This window comes from Balaenoptera musculus, chromosome 11, assembly GCF_009873245.2.
Source record: "Balaenoptera musculus isolate JJ_BM4_2016_0621 chromosome 11, mBalMus1.pri.v3, whole genome shotgun sequence".
Classification (NCBI taxonomy): domain Eukaryota; kingdom Metazoa; phylum Chordata; class Mammalia; order Artiodactyla; family Balaenopteridae; genus Balaenoptera; species Balaenoptera musculus.
Genome location: NC_045795.1, coordinates 13,091,703 through 13,113,263, shown reverse-complemented (window position 1 = coordinate 13,113,263; position 21,561 = coordinate 13,091,703). Strand labels below are relative to the sequence as shown.

Here is a 21,561-nt window from a genome sequence, read left to right as displayed (position 1 = left end):
TATTATGCTTAGTGAAATAAGTCAGACAGAGAAAGAAATATACTGTACGATATCACTTATATGTGGAATCTAAAAAATAACACAAACGAATGCATATGCAAAACAGAAACAGACTCACAGGTATAGAAAACCCACTAGTGGTTACCGAAGGGGAGAGTGAAGAGGGGAAGGGCAACACAGGGGTAGGTGATGAAGAGATACAAACTACTATGTATAAAATAGATAAACAACAAGGACATATTTTATAGCCCAGGGAATTACAGCCATTACCTTGTAATTACTTTTAATGGAGTATAATCTGTAAAAATACTGAATCCCTATGCTGTACTCCTAAAAACTAACATAATATTGTAAATCAACTATACTTCAATTTAAAAAATAAATAAAAAGGGTATTAAAAAAGGAAATTTGTCATAACCTGAGTTGCCACAAAAGTCCAGGAAAAAGAATCTCACTTACTATCCAATCTATTTTCCAACTCTAACTGCTCCCCAGGGAAGAAACTACAGCAATGAGGAAGGAAATGAAAGCCTCCCCCTACCCCAAAAAAGTCTTCTTGAACTCTGTTAAGTTCAATTTGTTTCAAAGGCTGATGAAACAGAAACAAGGGCTCTTAACACCAGAAGGGTAACTCAAGCAAAGTGAAAACATACCACAGGAAAAACCACAAATAGTTTCTAAAGAACACACCAGGTCAACATCACATCTTTCATGTTTTTGAAAGATATTTTTATTGTACATTTGCTTATAACTTTGAATGGGGAGAGACAGGAGAAAAAGTTTGATGTAGGTTTTACTTATTTTTTCAAATGTAGAACTTTGTCTTGGAAAGATGTTAACACAGTGGAAGTTTTGAGAAATTAACTAAAGCCTGTGCAACTCCTATTCCCAAGGCCTTATCCCAACCACCAATAAGGGCTCCTAGTTTAAAAAAAGATAGTTTTAATTATGTCATCAACAAGAAGATTAATGGTTAGTATTACTTACTCGCCTAATGAAGGCCTAAGGCTATGTCTTGGAGGTGGGACCCTGACATTTGAAGCACTGCCTGATTCACAAAGCTGTGATAAGTCACCAAACACACATTATAAAATATATTCAGAGAAACAGTATTTTATATAGATCAACATGAACAGGGGCTGTTACCTGAATTTATTCTTCCGTTTCTTTCACTAGGAAATGGGGAACTTTCTGGAATGGTTCCAGGTAAGCTTCCCAACTGGGCCTGCTTGTCCAGGCTTCCAGGGCTGCCCACATTATCCTTGGGCAGCATAGCTTCAATCTGGGGTCCGAAATTCTCCCAGGAATGAGCCACACCGACATCAGCCTGTGAAAAGGGAACGGCTTTGTAAGAGTCAAGATTTCTTAAAAAATGGTATCTTGGAAAATGAAAATGCCACACGGTCTGCTTTGTGAATAGCTGAGTAGTACCCAGCACCCTGTCAATGTGACCTTATGTGGCAAAAGGGACTTTCTTTGCAGGTGTGATTAAATTAAGGACCTTGTGATAGCAGGAGTATCCCAGGTTATCCAGGTGGGCTCTGAATGTAATCACAGGTGTCCTTGGAAGAGGGAGGCAGAGGAAGATTTGATTACAGAGAAGGAGATGGTGATGTGACGTCAGAAGCACGGACACACTTGGAGACGCTGCAGTACCAGCAATGAAGATGCAGGAAGGGCCACCAGCCGAGGAACGTAGGAATGCAGCTCTAGAAGCTGGAAAAATCGAGGAAAAAGATCCTCTCCTCAGAGCCTTTGAAAGGAACCAGCCCTGCAAACATCTTGACTTTAGCCCAGTGGAACCAATTTTGGACTTCTGACCTCCAGAACTGTGAGGGAATAAAATTCTGTTGTTTGAAGCCACTAAACTTACGTTAATTTGTTACAGCAGCAGTAGGAAATTAACACAGTGACTAATAGGAATCTACCAGGTACAAGCTATTATGCTGAGTATTCTGGAGGATACCAAGATGAACAAGTTTAATCATCAAATGTGAAAAGTAAAGATACTGCTATGTATAAAGCCTTTTTATTTATTTTTTTAACATCTTTATTGGAGTATAACTGCTTTACAATGGTGTGTTAGTTTCTGCTGTATAACAAAGTGAATCAGCTATACATATACATATATCCCCATATCTCCTCCCTCTTGCATCTCCCTCCCACCCTCCCTATCCCACCCCTCTAGGTGGGCACAAAGCACCGAGCTGATCTCCCTGTGCTATGTGGCTGCTTCCCACTAGCTATCTATTTTACATTTGGTAGTGTATATATGTCCATGCCACTCTCTCACTTCGTCCCAGCTTACCCTTCCCCCTCCCCGTGTCCTCAAGTCCATTCTCTACATTTGCGTCTTTATTCCTGTCCTGCCCATAGGTTCTTCAGAACCATTTTTTCCCCCCTGTATTCCATATATATGTGTCAGCATATGGTATTTGTTTTTCTCTTTCTGACTTACTTCACTCTGTATGACAGACTCTAGGTCCATCCACCTCACTACAAATAACTCAATTTCGTAAAAGCCTTTTTAAAAATGAAACTACCATTATTGTTTTTGTTTCAAACACTAATCTAGGCTTTGCTGTTATGGTATTTGGTAGATGTGGTTAACATCTACAATTAGTTGACTTTAAGTAAAGGAAATGATCTTAAAATAATCTGGGTGGGCCTCATCCAATCAGTTGAAGGCCTTAAGAGTAGAACCAAGGTTTCTCTGAGGGAGAAGGAATTCTGTAGATGCAGCTTCAGCTCCAGCCTAGCTTTCTGGACCACCTATTCTATTGTATGGATTCTGGACTTGCTTTGCCAGCCCTTAAAATTGCACAAGCCAGTTCCTTATAATACATCTATTTATCTATCTGTTCATCCATCCTACTGGTTCTGATTCTTTGGTAAAACCCTGACTGATATAGAAACACAGTAGAAAATAAGAAAGACCATTCCCTAGACAGAAGCATTATTGACATCTTAGTATATAACTTCCCAAATATGTTTGATTATGTAACTATAATCTTTAAAAATAAATTGGAATTGGCCAGTAAGCATATGAAAAGATGTTCAATATCACTGGTCATTAGGGAGATGTAAATCAAAACCACAATGAGATATCACTTCACACACACTAAGATGACTATCATGAAAAAGACACATCATAAGAAGTGTTGTCAAGGATGTGGAAAAATTGGAACCCTTGTACAGTGCCACGGGAATGTAAAATGGTGCAGCTGCTTTGGAAAATGATTTGAGAGTTCCTCAAAAATTTCCTCTTAACATAGAGTTACCACATGACCCAGAAATTCCGCCCCTAAGTATATACCCAAGCAAAATGAAAACGTCTGTTCATACAAAATCTTGCACACAAATATTCATAGTTAGTATTCAAATATCTAAAAAGCGGAAACAACCCAAATGTCCACCAACTGATGACTAGATAAATTAAATGTGGCCTATCCATACCAAGGAATATTATTTGGCAATAAAAAGCAATGAAGTACTGATACACGCTACAATACAGGTGACACCTGACAACATTATGCTAAGTGAAAGAAGCCAGTAACAAAGATCATTCCATTTACATGACATGTTCAGAAGAGGCAGATTAATAGAAACAGAAGGCGGATTTAGTGGTTTCTCAGGAAATGCCTGTTGGCTGCCAATGGATAGTGGTTCCTTTTAGGGGGACAAAAGTGTCCCAAAATTAGCTTGTGGTGATGGTTGTGAATTATGCATTTTAATGGATGAATTGTATCAATATATGTGGATTACATTTCAATAAAGCTGTTTAAAAAACAAAAGAAATCAGATTATATATTAAGTGATATATTGTATTTCAGTAACCTTTTTTTTCTATAACTATTATATATCAGAGACATTTACCTATGTCAATACATATAGGTCTATCTAATTCTATTTAATGGTGAGAGTAGTTGCTTATTTGACGATTGCATTGCAGTCCATTATGTAACTAAACCACAATTTATTTAACCAATTCCTACTGAAGGACATCTAGGTTTCTAACTTCTCAATATAATAAACAGAACTGCTATAATATCTGTGCATATACATCAGTGTGAACTCACCCAATCCTTCCATGAGAATAAATTCCTAGATGTGGACCTGCTGAGTCAGAGGATATACACATTTTATATTAATATGTGTTTCCAGAGGGCCTTCTATAAATCCTGCACTGACTTACAATCCCACCTTCTCCTTTTAAGGATGTCTATTTCTTCATACCACAGTTTCACTGCTTGTAAATAGGCTGAAACACAGCATAAAAGGGGCTTATAGGTGATTTAGTAAACCACCAACTCCAAAATGCTGGTCCATGTCAAATTTTTCATAATTCCACAGTAAAAGAAGGAAAATATAAGGAGTCTTTCATAAAGCTAAATTAACTTGATTTAAAGAACTGTCATTTATTTTGAAAGGAAGTAAATTAGTATGTTCAGAAAAACTTTTCTTTCCCACTCCTCATTCAATGGAAGTCAAGGCCTCTAGAAGATGTTATCAGCCAACTTCTCCATCTAAGACACACTTACCAGAGGAATCCTCTATAGTATCCCTAGAAGAGGCAAGAACATAAGCATCTTCTACAGACTATTGTCTTCTAGCTTTTTTTTTTTTTTTTTGGGCTGGTAATTTTTATTTAATTTTAAAAGCTTAAGGTAAAAAATATAGGCAGTAAGTTTTACTAGTCAATAAAAAGCAATTCTACCAATCCACTGGTAATATACTAAACAGAGTTGGAAAGCATTTTACTGAAAGCAAAATATTTAGAGAAAATAGACATTTATACAAAATTATAAAATGCTTGTAATAAGAATAAGTGCATTTCAAGGAAAGCACAAACGTATTTTAATTTATAGAGGCAGTTAAAGCCTTAAAAAATTTAAGTGGAAACTGAAATATGCAAAAACGTATAAACATTCTACAAAAGATGGTTGTTCTTTTCCTGAGTATACTAAAGCTATGAAATATAAGGTGATATAGAAGGTAGAGGTTTGGGAACTCTTCTCAAGGGCATTTCCTTTCTACACACTGCTTCCCTCCTTCTTCATATTCTTGTTCGGAAATCCACATCCGCTGAAAGGTGCCCAAAGAAGCTAGAATGGAGCCACCAATCCATGAACTAAACCTCTGTTTAGTTCCACTGTTGTATTATTTGCAATCAGTTTCAACCACATACTTGGGGGTGTTTTCTGAGAGAGTTCTCTATTCAACCTGTCAGTAAAGCTCTGTATTAGCGTGTTTCCTCCTGCCACTATAACGCTGCCATAGAGACCTGGTCTGATATCAACATCGCACATTCCAACACTTGTAGTGACAACATGACTGATGCCCAGCATTGTATTTCCTGATAACCCCTTTACATTGGAAGGGTCAAATAATCCTTCAGGAATCTTTAACCGTTCTGCTCCAAAATCACAGTTGTAGTCATTGGGGAATTCATAATGAACAGTTGGCATCTGTGCGGCTACTTGTTCATCGTAAGTTGAATCAGACACTTGAAGTACTGAGCCTTGAAAATCCTGGATAACACAGTGACACATGTAATTGTGCCAAGACCTTGTAACCTGTGGCAACTTCTCTCTTCTCTTCCAGTTTGCTGAAGATCCTTCACAAACAGCTTCTTTTGATGCAATCATATATGGAGCAATCAGTTCTATATTCATTGCTTGGAAGAGTTCTCTGCACTGCATAGTAATACAGTCTCCAGCAAGAGGGGATTTTACAATGCCTTGCTGAAGGACATAGCCATGGTGAACTGGAATTGCAGTGGTATGAGTGGTCCACTGTCCAAGGTAAGCCCAGTAGAATGACCATTAGCAAATGCTGTCAAAACAGCAGTTTTGGAAAGGAAGAATGCAGGGATGTTGTAGTGTTCAAACATTAACTCTGTCAGTTTCTCTCTCTTTGCCCTGGTATTCCATGGTGCTTCTGACATGAGAACAGGATGCAGGCTGGCTTCTGATTTGACATGCATTTTGTAGGTATGAGCCAAAATAGCCTGGAAACTATCCCAATCTTCAACCATTCCATTTTTCAGTGGTGGAATGGCCTCTGTATTCTCCCTCGGAACACGCAGGGCATTCGTATCTATGTAATAGGTGGGACCGCTTTGTTTGCCTTCATCACCATCTATTTCCATCACTGTACTTCCATCATCTCTTTCTACACCATACCAATAGCCGTAGGGAAATCCACCTTGGGAGGGTCGTCACCAGCATAACCAGCTTTCACAGTATAGGATCCAATGTCAAAAACAAGGGCTCCAACTTCATCTCCCTCGTACACCCTGCTGCTCATGGCTGCTATCGATGCGACTCCTACGCTAAAGGCCACCCGGCGAAGTGACTGCAACGGCTGCGACTGCGGGTCCCGAAAAGCGCTGGTCCCCAACTCCCTTAACTTCCACCGCCACCCCCCTCAGGCAACAAAGCGGCGTCCACACCCTTCTAGCTATTTTTAAAATGTCTACTGATTTTACTGTTTTGGCCCAAGGGGTGATCTTCTTCTCCTCTGAAACTTCAAAGGGCCTCAAGACTCCACCCTCCAACTCCCACTCTTTTCAGCACAGCCCTGTCACACGGATACACGTGTGTGTCTTGTTGGGGGTCACGAATGGTGTCAATGAGAAAATGCCTGGATTGGGTCTTGATGAATGAGCTTCCAGTGGGGAAGGAGAAAAGGTCATTCTAGACACAGGAAAAAGTACACACAAAGATGGGGTGTGAAACAACATGATGCGCCGAGGAACTTGAATTATTCCAGTTTAGCAGAAATAGACTGAGGTAGGAAGCGGCAGGTGCTGAGGTGGGAAAGTCTTTTGTGGCAGGTAAAGACGTGTCATTTTATTTTGAAGGCAACAGGAATCTTTTGTAGGATTTTTACACATGGACGTAAAATAGAAGCATCAGGTATGATTTTTAGAAAAATCACTTTTGGGTTCGTGCAAAGGGCAGGAGTAGAAGGAAGGATGGGACAGAACAGAGTGACCAGTTACAATGACTACAGTTTTCCAGGTGAGGTTGGATTAAGCATGAACTAGGACCGCGGCAGTGAAAATGGGGGAGAGAGGTGGGCCCTGAAAGATTACAAAGGTGGATAACGGACCTTTCAGAGCTTCAGTTTAAAGGAGAGAGGTCCCTTCTGGCTCTAAATTATGACTCTAGGAACTAAACAGAAAACATTCCCTTTAGGAAAACAATAAAAAGCCAGGACACTGGCATGAAACTCTTGGGACTCTCACAATAAAAATCATACCAATTTAAAAATCTAAGCACATCTGACCACTTTCTGGAAGCATTCCAAAGCTCCCTCAGAGGCTAAGGAGAAATCACCATAGCTAGGTTGAGGGCCCCTGTCACCCTCGGGTTCTCAGAATTCAATTAGCGATTCTCACATGTTCGTAGGGAGACTCGCATTGCTTATCACCCTGTTTACAGAACATGATCACTCCGGCTAAACCAACATCAGTTCATCGTGCTGATGGTTAATTAGTTCTGTGGCTCAGAACTACACGGGAAAATATGAAAAACCAACCAACTGAACAAACAAACAAGTAAGCAAATAAAAACTCAACAGATCTGTACTATGACTCAGCACAAGGAGAAAGTGTGAGAGGATCTACATGCTTTTCTCTTTCTCCACAGACTCAGTTACTGCCCATGCAGCCCCTGAATAGTAAGCTGACCCAGGAAAAGAGTCTTTACATATTACATGCTATGTTATTATATAATAACAATCATATCAGACAGGGCCTCCTTTTCCTTTGTTATACGAAATATATAAAATATGAAGTATATATACATACACACACACACACACACACACATATACTTTATATAACAAAGGAGAAGGAGGCCATGTCTGATATTTATCTTTTAGGGGCGCACAGTTCACACTGAAGGTAAAGATCATATTGTCCCTCTTTCCAAATGAACTATTAAAAACCAATATCTACAGTGATAGTAAGACAGTTATTTTGATGAGTTCACTTTGTTTTGCAGATCCATCATTTTTTGAACCTAGTAAAGCACTGAGTTATTCACAGGGACTAATTTTGCCATTTAAGATTTCCCAGTGGAGATCCTGAAACAGGGAACTGATTTAACAACAACAGTAAACAAAATGCCCATATTGGAACTGAGAGCAAACTTGAATGTTTTCAGTCTAACACGTGGCTTGTCACAAAGATAATCTGTCAACTACAAGTCAGAATAGATTTAAATGCCACAACCCTGAACAACCTCCCAATTGTTTCAACAAAGCAATTCATCCAGGCCTGAGCAAGGAACTTTCCCATTTATGCTTATTTAGATATGGTTTGCCTTCAAGCTCTGTCAGTGACCAAAACTTAAGTTGTAGCCAATGAAACACAAGCTTCCAGCATAAAAGAACATACACCAGCCTTCAGTTTCCAGAGCAGAAATTTAAGGTTTTTCTTTTGCAAACTAAGAAGTCTTTCAAACATCTTATCTATGTGCAACACATTCTGGGAATTTTAACACCCAATTTCATAATCTAGACTTGAGAATAGACATAGTCCAAAGATGAGAGATATTTACAAATTAATTAGATCTATGCCTCACAGGGATATGGCATAGACAGTTTTCCTGGTCTACCTATGCATGCAGTTTATATTTTCACACCAATAAGAAGTCTGTCTGCAATGGTACCGGGGGAAGGGGGTGGGGAGGTGGGTGGAAGGTTTTATTTTTTCCTTGAGATGAAGTTGTAGCAGAAGTACAGATTCAATGTTTCCACATTTTGTATCAATTTCATTTTATGCTTCATTGTCTTGCTAAAAATTGATAAATTTTAGACAGAATTGAAAAACTGTGAATTCCAAGGTAACAGCTATGCATGGGAATTATCAGCATTCTGAAAAAGGTATTACTTTTAACTACAGAAAGGTGTTTTGTTGGTTCGTTGGTTGGTTGGTTTGGCAGTATTATATGTTGTGTTCTAAAGCTTTGGGGAAACAAATTTGCCAAACACCTTGGAGGGAGGGAGTCATTTGTCAAGGCTCCCTGGAGCTGAAACCTTCTTAAATCAAATTATTGGCAGATGCATTTTATAAATATATTTGTCTGTAGACATATAGGAAGAATTTTCTCATCAAATTTTGATTTTTTTCTAGTTTACTTCAAACAAATGTAATAATAAATAGCAACCCTCCAAAAACCAAACAGAAATATATATATATTCATATTTTAACATCTTTATTGGAGTATAATTGCTTTACAATGTGTATATATATATATTTTTTTAATTGCACTTTAAAAGTTAGCCCCTTTTACTGACGACAAACAAGAATTTTCTTGTCAAAGTTTAGGGGAAAACTGTGACGGATACTTAGAGATCATCTATTCCAATCTAGTCTCTCCCCTTTTATATTAAGCGAGAAACTTTGAGTTAATCACACAGAAGAAGAGCATTTCTCCAACTAAGAAAAGTTTCCCATGCTTTCCTTATTATGCATTATTTTATTACCATGTCCTCTTTCCACTTTAAGGGAGAGTGAACAGAAACTCTGGAGGCAGATCTCAAGAAGTTTGATTCAGAATATTCTGAAGTCGTGCCGCTAAGAAACATACATATTTCATGCAAGCAAACATGTTCATCTCATTTAAAAGACACTGCCGGAACTAGTGAACTCTCAGCCCTATGCATTTATGAAGGTAGCAAAAAGTACTGTGCTGACAGCCTGAGAGTGTTTAATTAATAATCATACTTTTCCCAGATCAGATTTCCAAAGTCAAATGCTTGGGGTAGGGAAAGAGAGGTACAGACGTGAGTCAACTCTGAGTCTATTTTCAGGTTATTTTAATACTAAATTTCCTCCTTGCTGACTGTCATTAGTCTAGTTATGCTACTAGGAGACAGGAAGATGCTGGGAGGGACACGCAGCCACCCAAGAAACATTCGTTAATGTCTGCTCTGCACCAAGCACCGCAGCGAGCACTGGAGACACACAGACAAAAAGCAGTTCTTTTCCTCAGTAACAGCTTAGGATGGGAGGCAAGCATGGAAACAAATAAGTACACTGAAAGGTTCTGAAATATGATAGGAGAAGGTGTAAGGTCCACTCCGCCAGCATGGGGGCAGGGGCAGGGGCAGGGGGACTGCGAAGAGTGGTCTTGAGTCATATTGAAACCTGGGGGCATATTTGCCTGTGGTCCAGGAAGACAAAGAAGGAAAAGTCTGAAGGAAAGAGAACAGGTGCAAAGGCACAGAGGTAGGAACAGAATGGGGTTGGGGAACACGTGGTGAGGTCTGACCAGAATCGGAGGGAAAGGAGAGATGAAACTGGAGAATTTGACAGGCGTCAGCTCGACAGTCGCTAGTAAGGCACGCTAAGAATTTAGGATTTTATCTCACATAAATAATGGTAATAAGAGTGATACTAATAATTAATATTAAGTGCTTATATTCTGTGCCAGGCTTTGGTATGAGCACTTAATGTGAACTCAATTCATTTAATCCTCACAACTCTATAAAATAACTATCATTACCCTCATTTTACAGATAAGGAAGCCAGGGCACAGAGAGGTCAAATGACTTAACCAAAGTCACACAACTAACAAGTGGTGAATCCAGAAATCAAACCTAGGTAGTCACATTCTTGACCATTGGTTGGTGTGTCTACCTAGTGGGTCACTGACTTTTTTTCAGCAGAGAACTGACATAATCAGATTTTATTTTAGAACGATCCCTCTGGAGGTCACGTGGAAGATTGGAGCTGCAGGGCAGGTGGAGGCTGGTCATGAAGGAAGCACCCAGGGAGACTAATTAGGAGTCTTGTACCAAAATCCAAGCAAAGAAATTCAGGAAGAAACCCAAACCCCTCCCAAGCCTTGAGATGCTTGGCCCAAAGGGACCTAGTGCATTTGACACTTGGAGAGGATTGCTTTTTAGCACTCCTTCTTCTCTATACAACAAAATTATTTTCAGTAATAACCATGAAATGGGACAAATGATAATGGCCAGAAAACAAACTCAAATAGTGAAAATTTTCTTCTACTGAAGTCTTATATGTAATCATGCCAGTAAAATAAATTTTAAAAGATTTTTGCACAAAAAAGGAAAAGCAAAATGGATTAGTACTTTAAAATCACATTATTTTTTGGAAAAGGAGAGGGGAAAAAAAGCATTCTTAATGTTACTCCACAGCAGTGATGAATAATAACAAATTGCTCCCAAGAAGCCCATAAACCTATTAGGGAGAAGGAGCTTTATACAAACATTTACCACGTGATAAGGGAGCACCAGAGTATTTGGGCAGTGGTGCTTGGGCTCAGCGCTGACAGAAGTAGGAGTTCACGAGGCGGACAGGAAATGGGGCCCAGGGAGGGCATTCCAGGAAGAGGGAATGGCATGGGGAAAGGCACGGAGCGTGAGGAAGCCTGGAGGAACTCAGCACTGCAGGCTCTTGGCTTGGCAGACCTGAGGGTCCACGAATGAGAGCGCCTGGGGAGCAGAGGATGACATTAGAGAGACGGGTAGGACCAAATGTAAACTTTTGCACACTGCAGGGAATTTTTTTCTTAGCAAGACGGCCTAGTTAGGGTGGTGATGGGAGAGGCAGAAAGACCCAATAATAGGTAATAGGGCCCTAAAGGCAGACAGTGGCGGTTGGGATGGAAAGCAGAAAACAATGTTGAGATGGGTGGGCATCTGGGGACAGGCATCCCCCAGGGCACCAGGGACTAAGCCTGAGTCCCAGCCTTTAGCTGCCTCTGGTTTGTTTTTGATGGACTCACACATAGTAGGTGCTGTAACTGATACTGAAGAATGTCTTGCCCATCACCTGCTGAGAGAAAATGTGTGCTCTTTAAACTGTAGGTCCAAAAACGCGCTTCAGGAGGGGTGACCTTAAGTCTTGGTTTGCGGCAGACAGTATGGGCTTATATCAGATTGTCTGGGCAAAGTTATTAATAGGGTTCCCTTCCATTCTTAAGAGTATTCTGCTTTTGACGATAAGTTATATGGTAACACTGTCTTTGGGTAACCGCTCCGGAAGGAACCTTTGTGGGTTCCTAGTTCTGTTTGTGGAATCTCGCCCTGGTGGTGAGGATGTAAAGAATCATGGACCGCATTTCCGCCTCCCCCAGCCCATCCCTCCATACACTACCCTAGAAAAAAAGCGCCTATTCGTTTCTCCAGAAGAATTACGGGAGATGCAACCCTGAGGGAGAGGGGGCAGAGTCCTGGGACGAGACTCTTGACAATTAGGTTCTATCTCCAGCTCTCTGCCCCCCAAACGAGCTGTGGTGCCTCGAGCAAGTCGTCCACCTCTCTGGGCTTCTAGATCCTCTTGTGAGCAGCGCGAGGGCTCAGCCAGACGGCTGCTAAGATCTCTTCCAGCGCTAAGGAACTCCCAAAGGGCCCACTTTCCGGAAGCCAATATTATATGGCGGCTCCCAGGAACTCTCACCTTCCCCTGCGAACCACCACCAACCCAGCTCTGTGCCGAACGCCCCGCTCCTCCCGTTATTCCTACCTCTGCCCTGGGGTGCGACCACCTTCGCGGGCTCTTGAAACACAAAAGCTAGTCCTGCAGCAGCACGAGACCTGGTTAAGACAGCAGTTAAGCGGCCCCAGAAGAAAGCCGCTCCCTCCCGGCCCACCCATTGCACGCCGGCCAAACAGGCGCGCTGTGAGCCGCCGCAGACGCCGCTCCAGCCGCCTCCAAGCGTGGGAATCGCCAGGCCTGCCGGGTAAAAGACTTTCTTCCCGTTTGTCTCTGTTTTTACCTTGAATCCCTCTTCCCAGCCCTTCTGAGGCGCGGGCACACGTCTCTGTTCAGCAGCGGCCTGGGAAGGTCCGCAGCCCATGGCGCGCACCGCGCGCCGCTGCTCGAGCCGGGCCGCCCCGTACGTCCCCTCGAGCGCTCCTCGCCGCGCCCCCGGCGCCCGTGCGTTTCGGCCCCGCGCGCTGCTCCTCCCCCCGCCGCGCTCCGCGACTCCAGCCTCTCCCGCCTCGCGCACGTAAAGGCTCGGCAGGAGGCGCTCGACACCAGGGCCGTGGCCCGGAACCGTCGCCACGGTAAACCTCATCACGCGGACCTAGGACCTGGGCGGCACTGGGACTTTTGTAACCCGGACCTGGAAGGTCGGAGGCGTTTAAGGGACACCTGGGGTGCCCTCTCCCGAGCCTAGTGAGGGGAGAGACCGCTGCCTCGCCACGTTGGTTTTAAAAGTACCCTAGGCGCCAGCATCCTGCGGGGACCTCTTTTTTTTTCCTTTCCAAGGCATCGTGGGGCACGTCCCCACCCCTGCTGCCTGAGCCGGGCGCCCAAGCTGTTGGCTTTGGGGCTACAGACCCCGTGGGGACTGTGTAGAAGGAGGTTGCGAGGAAGGCGACCGTAGGAGTCCCACCGGCGGAAGCAGCGCTTGAGGACAGGTGGACGGTGGCGGCGGCCCGCTGGCAGCAGACGGCAGTGGCGCAGGGAGACCCTGGAGGGGACGGTCACGCAAACAGAAGCCCACTCAGTGAAGAAAACCAGACTTTTAGGATCATAGACGGCTCAGCAGCCGCGAAATGGGTCATGCAAATCAATTTTATGGAAGGAGCATTTTATGAGCTGTTACCTTGTAAGGAAAGCGGGTGGATGGGTGTGCATATTTCTCTCAGAGAATTAAAACGGTGGCATCCATCAAAGAAAGGCAGACCAGGCGGACTGCCCAAATGAGCAACAAGTTGTTCCTTCCTGGATTTTTTTTTTTCTTTTTATCCTATTTCCAATTAATTTTTATTTTCCAGAATAAATTTTTTTTAAAAAAAGCTGAAAGGGATCTAGACATTACCTACCAGCCCCTTATTTTACAGGCTGCAAACTTAGGCTCAGTGAGGTTGAGTGACGTAGACGGGGAGGGGGGGGCAGTTAATGAGGGCGCTGGAATGAGGAATCAGGTGGCCTCACTCTGTCCCGTGTATCCGTAACACCAGGAAAATACGAGAAAGGATTCTTGGAAATGTCCTAAAAGTTCTGGATCCTGCTAAGGAAATTAATGGTCAGCTCTGTTACAGGAAGCTGATTATTTGCTTTATACCATTTAAGCTCATTTCACTCCCTCTCCTTTCTGCTGCGAGGATGCTGCCTGTCGATTTTCCTTTGGCTAAAACTGAAGAAAAGGAAAGATGAGATGAAACTCAAGCCAAGGCGTTATGATTGTTAAGCGACAGACATTAAAAATTTGTGAATGAAGAGTTGAAACCAGGCTAAAATGGTGTTTTGGGAACACCTCTGAAAGTGTTAACTCATGGGTGTAATAAGTCACATGAAATGTTCCAATTGGAAACTGAAAAATTCTCAACTAGAACTCAATTCAGAGGACACCTATAAAACGTTCTTGAGAAAGTTTAACGGAAGTTTGTAGGATGAACTGTAAGAGTGAAATACTGCAGATCATTTTTTTTTTTTCCTTTGAAGGCTATCTGTGAACAGAGGTTTGCTAGGACATCAGTGTGAATGAATGATACCCAAATGTGTTGTGCAGCTATCTTCTGAGGCATCCTATCATTTACAGTCCAAAGTTGTGAAAAATGCCCCCTTTTTTTTTTAACATCTTTATTGGAGTATAATTGCTTTACAATGGTGTGTTAGTTTCTGCTTTATAAAAAAGTGAATCAGCTATACATATATCCCCATATCTCCTCCCTCTTGCGTCTCCCTCCCACCCTCCCTCTCCCACCCCTCTAGGTAGAAAAATGCCCTTTTTAAAGGTATGTGCTGGAGCCTGCTTGTACTGTCTCATGAGAGCCAATTCTCGGGAATATTTGGACCTAGTTGTTCAACACAGCCATAACTAAAAATTAAATTATATAAACTCACTATTAAATTAGTTATATTAAAAACAAAGGTAATAAGTACAACTCCTCAGTTTCTAATTGAAGAAGAGGAAGTTATTTTAATCAGTTTCTAATTATTACGACTTACTACGTTTCTGAGTTTATTGACATCTCTTGTATCTGTATGGTGTGCTACTGTGTGTCTCTTCCCAACTCCACCTTCAGTGATACCACGTTGATAGTTTAAAATCAGCCAAGGTAGGACTATGTACACCATGAAAACTGGTAAATGCTACAAATCAAAGGCTTTCTCCTCAGCCCCCCTCCCCCCTCCCCAGAGAACACACTGTTTATTCCAGAATGCCAAGGAATGCCTCTGCCCTCTTCACCATCCTCTGACCTCTCTCTGCAGTGAAGTGGCCTCTGTTACCCCCAGCCTGAGCCACAGAATGTGTGCTGGTATCATTTCCACATCTCCCTTCACTGGAGCTGGGGCGCTATTCTAAGGCTCCAGACTCTGTGTCCTTAACTGTCCTGTTCTGGTCTTGGATAACCTGTTTCCACCTGGATGACTGCTAGAGGGAAAAATCCTTCGAGACTCACCCAAGCAGGGCTGTCACTTGCTCACTTTAAAGTTTGACTACTACTCTCCATTTTTCTCCTCACGTATGAATAATCTCCGGAAGGTCAAGTTTTTACTTCCCTCCGGAATCTATTTAAGCCTGAGGTTTGTCTTGAGCTTTTGTTTCTCTGGAGCCATGAAGGTATTGTAAGGGCTTGGGCCTCTCAAACTTTACAGTGCACACCCTGGAGATCTTGTTAAAATGCAGATTATGATTCAGTAAGTTTGGTGTGTGGCCCCAAATCCCACATTTCTGAAAAGCTCCCAATGGTTCTGTCGCTTTTTGCAGAGGGTCACACTTGGAGTGGGAAGGGTGTAGAACTCGTCAGAATATCAAATCATGACTTCAAAAGGCAGAAAGGAGAAAGGAAAAATGGGAGGAAGGAGAAAGAATCAAGGAGGAAAATGACAGGGAAGAATCAAATGAAGTTTATTAGACAATCAAGCATAGAGGAAAAGAAACCCTGGCCTCATTTTATCAAGGTATCCTCCGTCTAGGAAGCACCTTTATCACATAAAATTACAACTAGGGGCCTGAGTGCCACACCAGCTTCTCATCCTCTTCCCTGGTAGAGAAAGGATCTTTGCAAGTTAGTGGCTCAGAGTGAAGAAGAAAAGAAAATCCTTACTTGCCATCACCCAAGCTCTGGAGGTAGCTTTTCCTCTTCTGTCTGTTCTGAAAGTTACCCTTCCAGGGATGACGGGCAAACCAGAGAGCAGACATGTCTCCCCGCAGCACTGGGAAGGTTAGTAGATCAGGGCGGCGGGGGTTGGTGGGGGCAGCGGTTGGTAACACGCAGCCAAGGGGTTTCAGAGTTCACATTGAAAACTCTACAATTTTAATTCCGACCCTAAGCTTTTCTAGGAAGTGGGACATCAGAGAAATCAATTCTGATCCCACCACCAAATCCACTGAGTTTACCAGGATTCTTCCTATGCATAGAAAAATTACGTGCTGACCTTCATTCCCAAACGTGTCCCAACTGACTAATTATTTCAGTAATAACTGACATTTTTGAGGGCTTGCTAAGGATTAGGTAAATGAGGCAAGCTGATGACTATGTTGGTATTTCTATTTTATCAGTCAATTGGCTTAAAGCAAGGATGGGAAAACTATGGCCCACTGCCTGTCTTTATCTGACATGTGAGCTAAGAATAGATTTTAAATGGTTGAAAAAATATAGGAAAAAAAGAACATTAATTAGTAATTCCTGAAAATTACATGACATCCTAGTTCCATTGTCTGTAAATAAAGTTTTATTGGAACAGAGACACTCCCATTCGTTTACATATTATCTCTGACTGCTGTTTTGCTACAATGGCAGGGTTGAATAGTTGTGACAGAGACCATATGGCTTACATAGCTGAAGATATTTATTATCTGGCCTTTTATGGAAAATGTTTGCTGATCTCTGATTTAAAATGATAAAGTAATTCCCACAAAGGCATGAAATAATTCTGCAGAGCCCTAACATCCTGAAATAGTTTGTACTGCTTCCAGAAGGGCCAAAAACTCCCAGGAAATAGCTGCCATATGAGGGGAATTTATCTCATTAACTAACGACTCCCAGGCCCATGAAACATTTTGTTAAGTGGCTTCATTCAACTGCTAAAACCCTCCCCTGCTTCCATGGGGCACCCTGTTCAACAGGCTGGCTCTGGAGTAGGGAACAAAAGTTCCCTGTGCTGCTCAGCTGTTTCGCATCCTGAGACTTAGCGCAGGGACGCTTGTAGATTCTGGAAAAAGAAAAAAGAGCACCAGATTGTAAGAAAGAGGGTGGTATTTCGAGTGTCATCTTGAATTTAAAGACCTAATTTAAAAACCCCATATTGTTCTGGTTCTTCACGTCCCTTTGTCAGACGCTTCAACCCAAACATTGTATTTCTGGAAAACAGTCCTCCCCTTCACGCACACGTTGTGTCGCTCAGATGTGAAGTTTATATCTGAGGAATCCACTGGGGCAGGTTGCCTCAGTAACAGAACCAAGCACATTTAGAAACCTCACGGATCTGTCTGTGAACGGTTGTGTGATAAAACTACTATGAGTCAAGGCAAGTTGTACCAGCATATTGTTAAGAAATACACAACAACACATTTGCATAATTGAGACTTTTGCAATCCCTGTGCGAAAGCTTGCTATGACACCAGCAATGAATTGATGGAGTTGCCTAAGATGCGGAGTGCAAGCGTATTTTAGGCCTCCCTCTAAGGGACTTGATAGGACAGATTCTGGCAGAGAACACTCAGAAATAAATGAATAAGCCCACAAACAGGGGAACAATTGTTTACCAAACCTTGGCATTAAGCCACCAATCCCGATGTTGGCTCATTCAACACAAACTGGGTAAATACAGAGAGAAAATGCCAATCTCAGAGGAATACCTCAGCGAATGGCAGCTTCACAGGAAACGTAGCCATGATAATCTCATAGAATTATAAGCCTCCCACTTACATCTACCCTTAAGAACCAGTTCTGAACCATCTTTAGGTCTTATGTGGGTCTAAGACTGTGCTGAGGGCTTAATGGGGATGTGTAAGAGGGGAACCAGTCCTTGCTGAATGGCAGTTGGAAAGGCAAACTCGCTTTTTAGAAAGCTGTAACAACTCTTAAGGTTACACATGGCAATTTTCACACGCTGATATTCTCACAATTAAAGAAAAGTAATATTTAAATGATTTTCACTGCTTCCAATTTTGGCAGTACGTGGGCACACAGCACTGAGACTTTCAGAATGAGTGGTGTGATTTTTCCGCTCTGGCCTTGAACATATTGTTTGATGCTCTAGGGGAGTTTGGCTGCTTGCAGAACTGAAAGACTAGGGGGAGAACAAAGCTTTCTAAGAGACTTGAATTTTTTCTCCACTGGAATGTGGTGGAAAGAATGCTGGGCCAGCTGGCTCGGTAGTGGACTGGCCTCCAGGAAGCTGTTTAACCTCTGGGGGCCAGCTCCTCACTCTTGTAATAAAAGGACTTGACTAGGAGGATGCTGAGTATTTAATAGCCCCTGGAGCACCTATTCTCAAAGTGAGGTACTGTAGCATCTGTTTCAGAATAACCTCTGCATGTTGTCATAAATGCAGATTCCCAGCAATACGAACAAACGCATTGGATCAGAATCTCCAAGATGGGTGCCCCAGAATCTGCATTTTTAAGAAGCATTTGGAGTTATTCATATGCATAGGAATGCTTGCCACATTGCAAAGAGCAGAGGGGAGAAGAATCTGGGCTTCAGAGAAGATCAACCTTTGACCTTGGGAAATTATTTCACCTTCCTAAATCTCAGTGTACTCATCTTTAAAATAGGAGATAGCAATAATACCTACCTCCTAGGGTTATTGGGTTATATATTTAATCGTCCTAATATATATACATACATATATTTAATATATAACTAACTAAATATATATATAGGCATGGAAAATGCTTCACTCACCCACAGGAATTACAAAATTCATGACAGCTAAGACGACTTAGACTGTATTTTGACATTTAGGGTTGACCTATTTTTTTTATTGTCAAGTTGTAAAATTCTAAACTCTGACTGAAAGTCCACAACTTTATGAAACTAACGTCACTGCAAGTGAAGAAAACAATTTTTGTTGGATAATCTAGCTTTTGAACAAGATTCGTTTTTTGGGTTTTTTTTTAACCACAAGCTTGCTTACATCTCATTTTTAGACCCACAAGGACAGTTCAACTGCCCTCTAGCCCTCATGCATCAGGCCCCAAAGCTCTAGGAAAATAATAATTTTTAAAAAAGAGTGCGAATATCACTTGTCGTTTACCAGCAACCGAAAGCAAGCATTGCCCTTTTTTTTTTTTTTTCATAGTGGATGCTGCCAATTTTCTTTCTTCTGGAGAAGCCCCCTTCTGAGCGGGTGGGGTTCACACAAGCCCCATGATTCCCTGCTTCGCTCTCCTTCCCTCTGTCTTGTCTTTGATCAGGCTCTACAATTATAGCAGCTTCAGCAAGCTGCCTGCTCCCTGCTCTCTTTTGGAACGAGCTGTGGTGAGGGCCTGATAGTCCAAATTACTTGGAGGGAAATTATAGCTCTTCTCCCCTCAAAAGTCTGTTGAGTCTCTCCAGGAGATTCATCACAGGGAGGCTGTTACTGATTTCTCTCTCTCTGTGAAGACTGAAATTCAGGTACAAGTACTCTTTTTGAGAGTTAGGGATGGGGGAGGGAGACAGAGAGAGAAACAAAAAGGAAACGGAGAGAGAGAAAGATTTTTTATGAAGGGGAAAGGTTAGGACAACTTTCCCAAACAGAGAAGTGTGCGTGAGTCTTGAGTATGCTCTGGACCAGCCTCCGGTGGGAAAGAGGAACTCAGTTCTTCAATTCCCTGTGCCTGAGTGGGCTTCATTCCCATACCAGGTGGCACCAGTGTCATTGCTTGCAGAAATAGCTCCCTTCCATTTAATTCCCCAAACATGGATTGGGCACCTACTGTCAGGTGCTCTGCTGAGCTCAGAGTTGGTCTGTGATAACATCTGCTTTAGCCCTACCTTTCAGCCAGGTGTCAGCGGGTGGAATTCTTGTAGGGACAACTATTAAGAGTAGAAGGGTCAGGCAGAGACTGTGGACCTAGAATGAAAAAATGTCATTCATTCTTAAAAAAAAAAAAAAAAGTCCGTGTTCAGAATGCCAGCTCGAGGGCTAATGCTAAACTCCAGCTCAGTTTTGTGAATGGTCTTGAGTGGCAGCTGATGGTCACTTTTTGCACGTGGTGAGGTACCTGCCACCACACTTTCAGGTGCTAGTATTAACTGTGTGGGTCAAAAAAAGCCTGTGCTGTTCCACTCTCCATGGAGTGTACGTCAGCCAGCTACGGGGTGACGGCAGCCCCTGTCCTTCCAGAGGCTCTTCTTACTAATTCTTGGCGAAGTGTTTCAGACCCAACCTGCCTCATTTTTCTCATGAATCCTTCATCACCTTCCTAGATTGCCCCTCAGGCACCCCAGCTGACACCATACCTATAGGCTCCTATGAAATCTCCGATTGTCTGATGTATTGAATTTTAATTTATGGCCAAGCATCATTTGTTACTTCCACCTAACCAAGCCAATCTTCTTGTCATCCACACATACTTATGTAGCCTGCCATTTGTTCTACATGTTTGCTTATTTATTCACTCAACAAATATTTATTGCGCTCCTACTGTGCACCAGGCACCGTTCCAGGTGCTGAGGGAACAGGAGAGGCCAAAACAAAGTCCCTGCCTTCAAAGAGCTTAGAGTCTAGAGCGGCAACGGAATAAACAAAAGAGTAGACGTATACCCTGGGAGGTGGTGAAAAGTGCTGTGCAGGGAAATAAAGCTCAGAAAAGGATAGAAAGTAACTGGGGGGGGGGGGGGGGGCGGAGCTATAATTTTAGATTAGGGGTCAGGAGAGGTAGAGAGGAAATGACCTTTGTGGATGGAGGGAGATGGCGTGTTCTAAGCAGAGAGAACAGCAAGCAAAATGCCCTGCACCACAGCGTGCTTTGACCGTGCAAGGGAGAGGGTGGAGGCCAGCGTGGCTGCCCGGGAGTTAGGAGAATATAGGGTCCAGGTCAGTGAGGCAGCTAATGTCAGCATCATTGCTCATAGGACTGGGTGGAACCCCAAGAGAAGTAGTACCATCTCCTTCTTGTTCTTGGGGAGGTTGTGTATTATTATACTCATTGTATAAGGTGTGTGAGGGTCAGAAAGGGGCTCATTTATCAACCTATGCGCCCACGATATGGTTACACCCAGTGATCCTAAGTCCACATCGCCTGCATGAATCCCCACTGTTTCTTCTTCCCTTAGCAGAGTTTCTCCGGCACTCAGCAGAGGATCATACTGTATTTCATGACAAAAATCCTCCATTTTTTTCCAAATGTAGTTTTACTTGACAAACAGGCAGTGGGGACCCCAACGGGGACCCCAAGATTATGCCCAGACAGTGATGTGCTCCAGAAGCACTGCAGCAGGGAACATGCTTCTCTCCTGACAGGATTTATCACTAATGAATCCATCAATCTCTTTCAGTGCAGTATCTGAAGAATTAAAAGTAGTAATTGAAGAACTGTCCATAGTGGGCAAGCCTACAACTTTCCTGCTGAGTTTATTCTTATTCCCCCTCCAGAGTGAATCCCAGCCGACTATTAATTAGGC

General features: G+C 42.6%; 2 protein-coding genes across 2 annotated transcripts in view; both read right to left on the bottom strand.

Moving 5' to 3' along the window:
- Nucleotides 1-12,902, bottom strand: part of STMND1 (stathmin domain containing 1) — a 33,607-nt gene extending 20,705 nt beyond the window's left edge. Inside the window, exons 1-2 of the mRNA XM_036870060.1 lie at nucleotides 12,762-12,902; nucleotides 1,147-1,327 (exon numbers count right to left, since the gene is read on the bottom strand). Of these exons, the coding sequence (XP_036725955.1) occupies nucleotides 1,147-1,327; nucleotides 12,762-12,842 (262 nt within the window). The 5' untranslated portion in view covers nucleotides 12,843-12,902. The remainder of the gene's footprint in view (nucleotides 1-1,146; nucleotides 1,328-12,761) is intronic.
- Nucleotides 4,902-6,309, bottom strand: LOC118904176 (actin-like protein 6A). Its single transcript, XM_036870058.1, is given in 4 exon segments — nucleotides 4,902-5,145; nucleotides 5,148-5,791; nucleotides 5,794-6,177; nucleotides 6,180-6,309. Coding segments are annotated over 4 exon segments (1,287 nt in total). The 3' UTR covers nucleotides 4,902-5,016.
- Nucleotides 12,903-21,561: the final 8,659 nt, after the last annotated feature.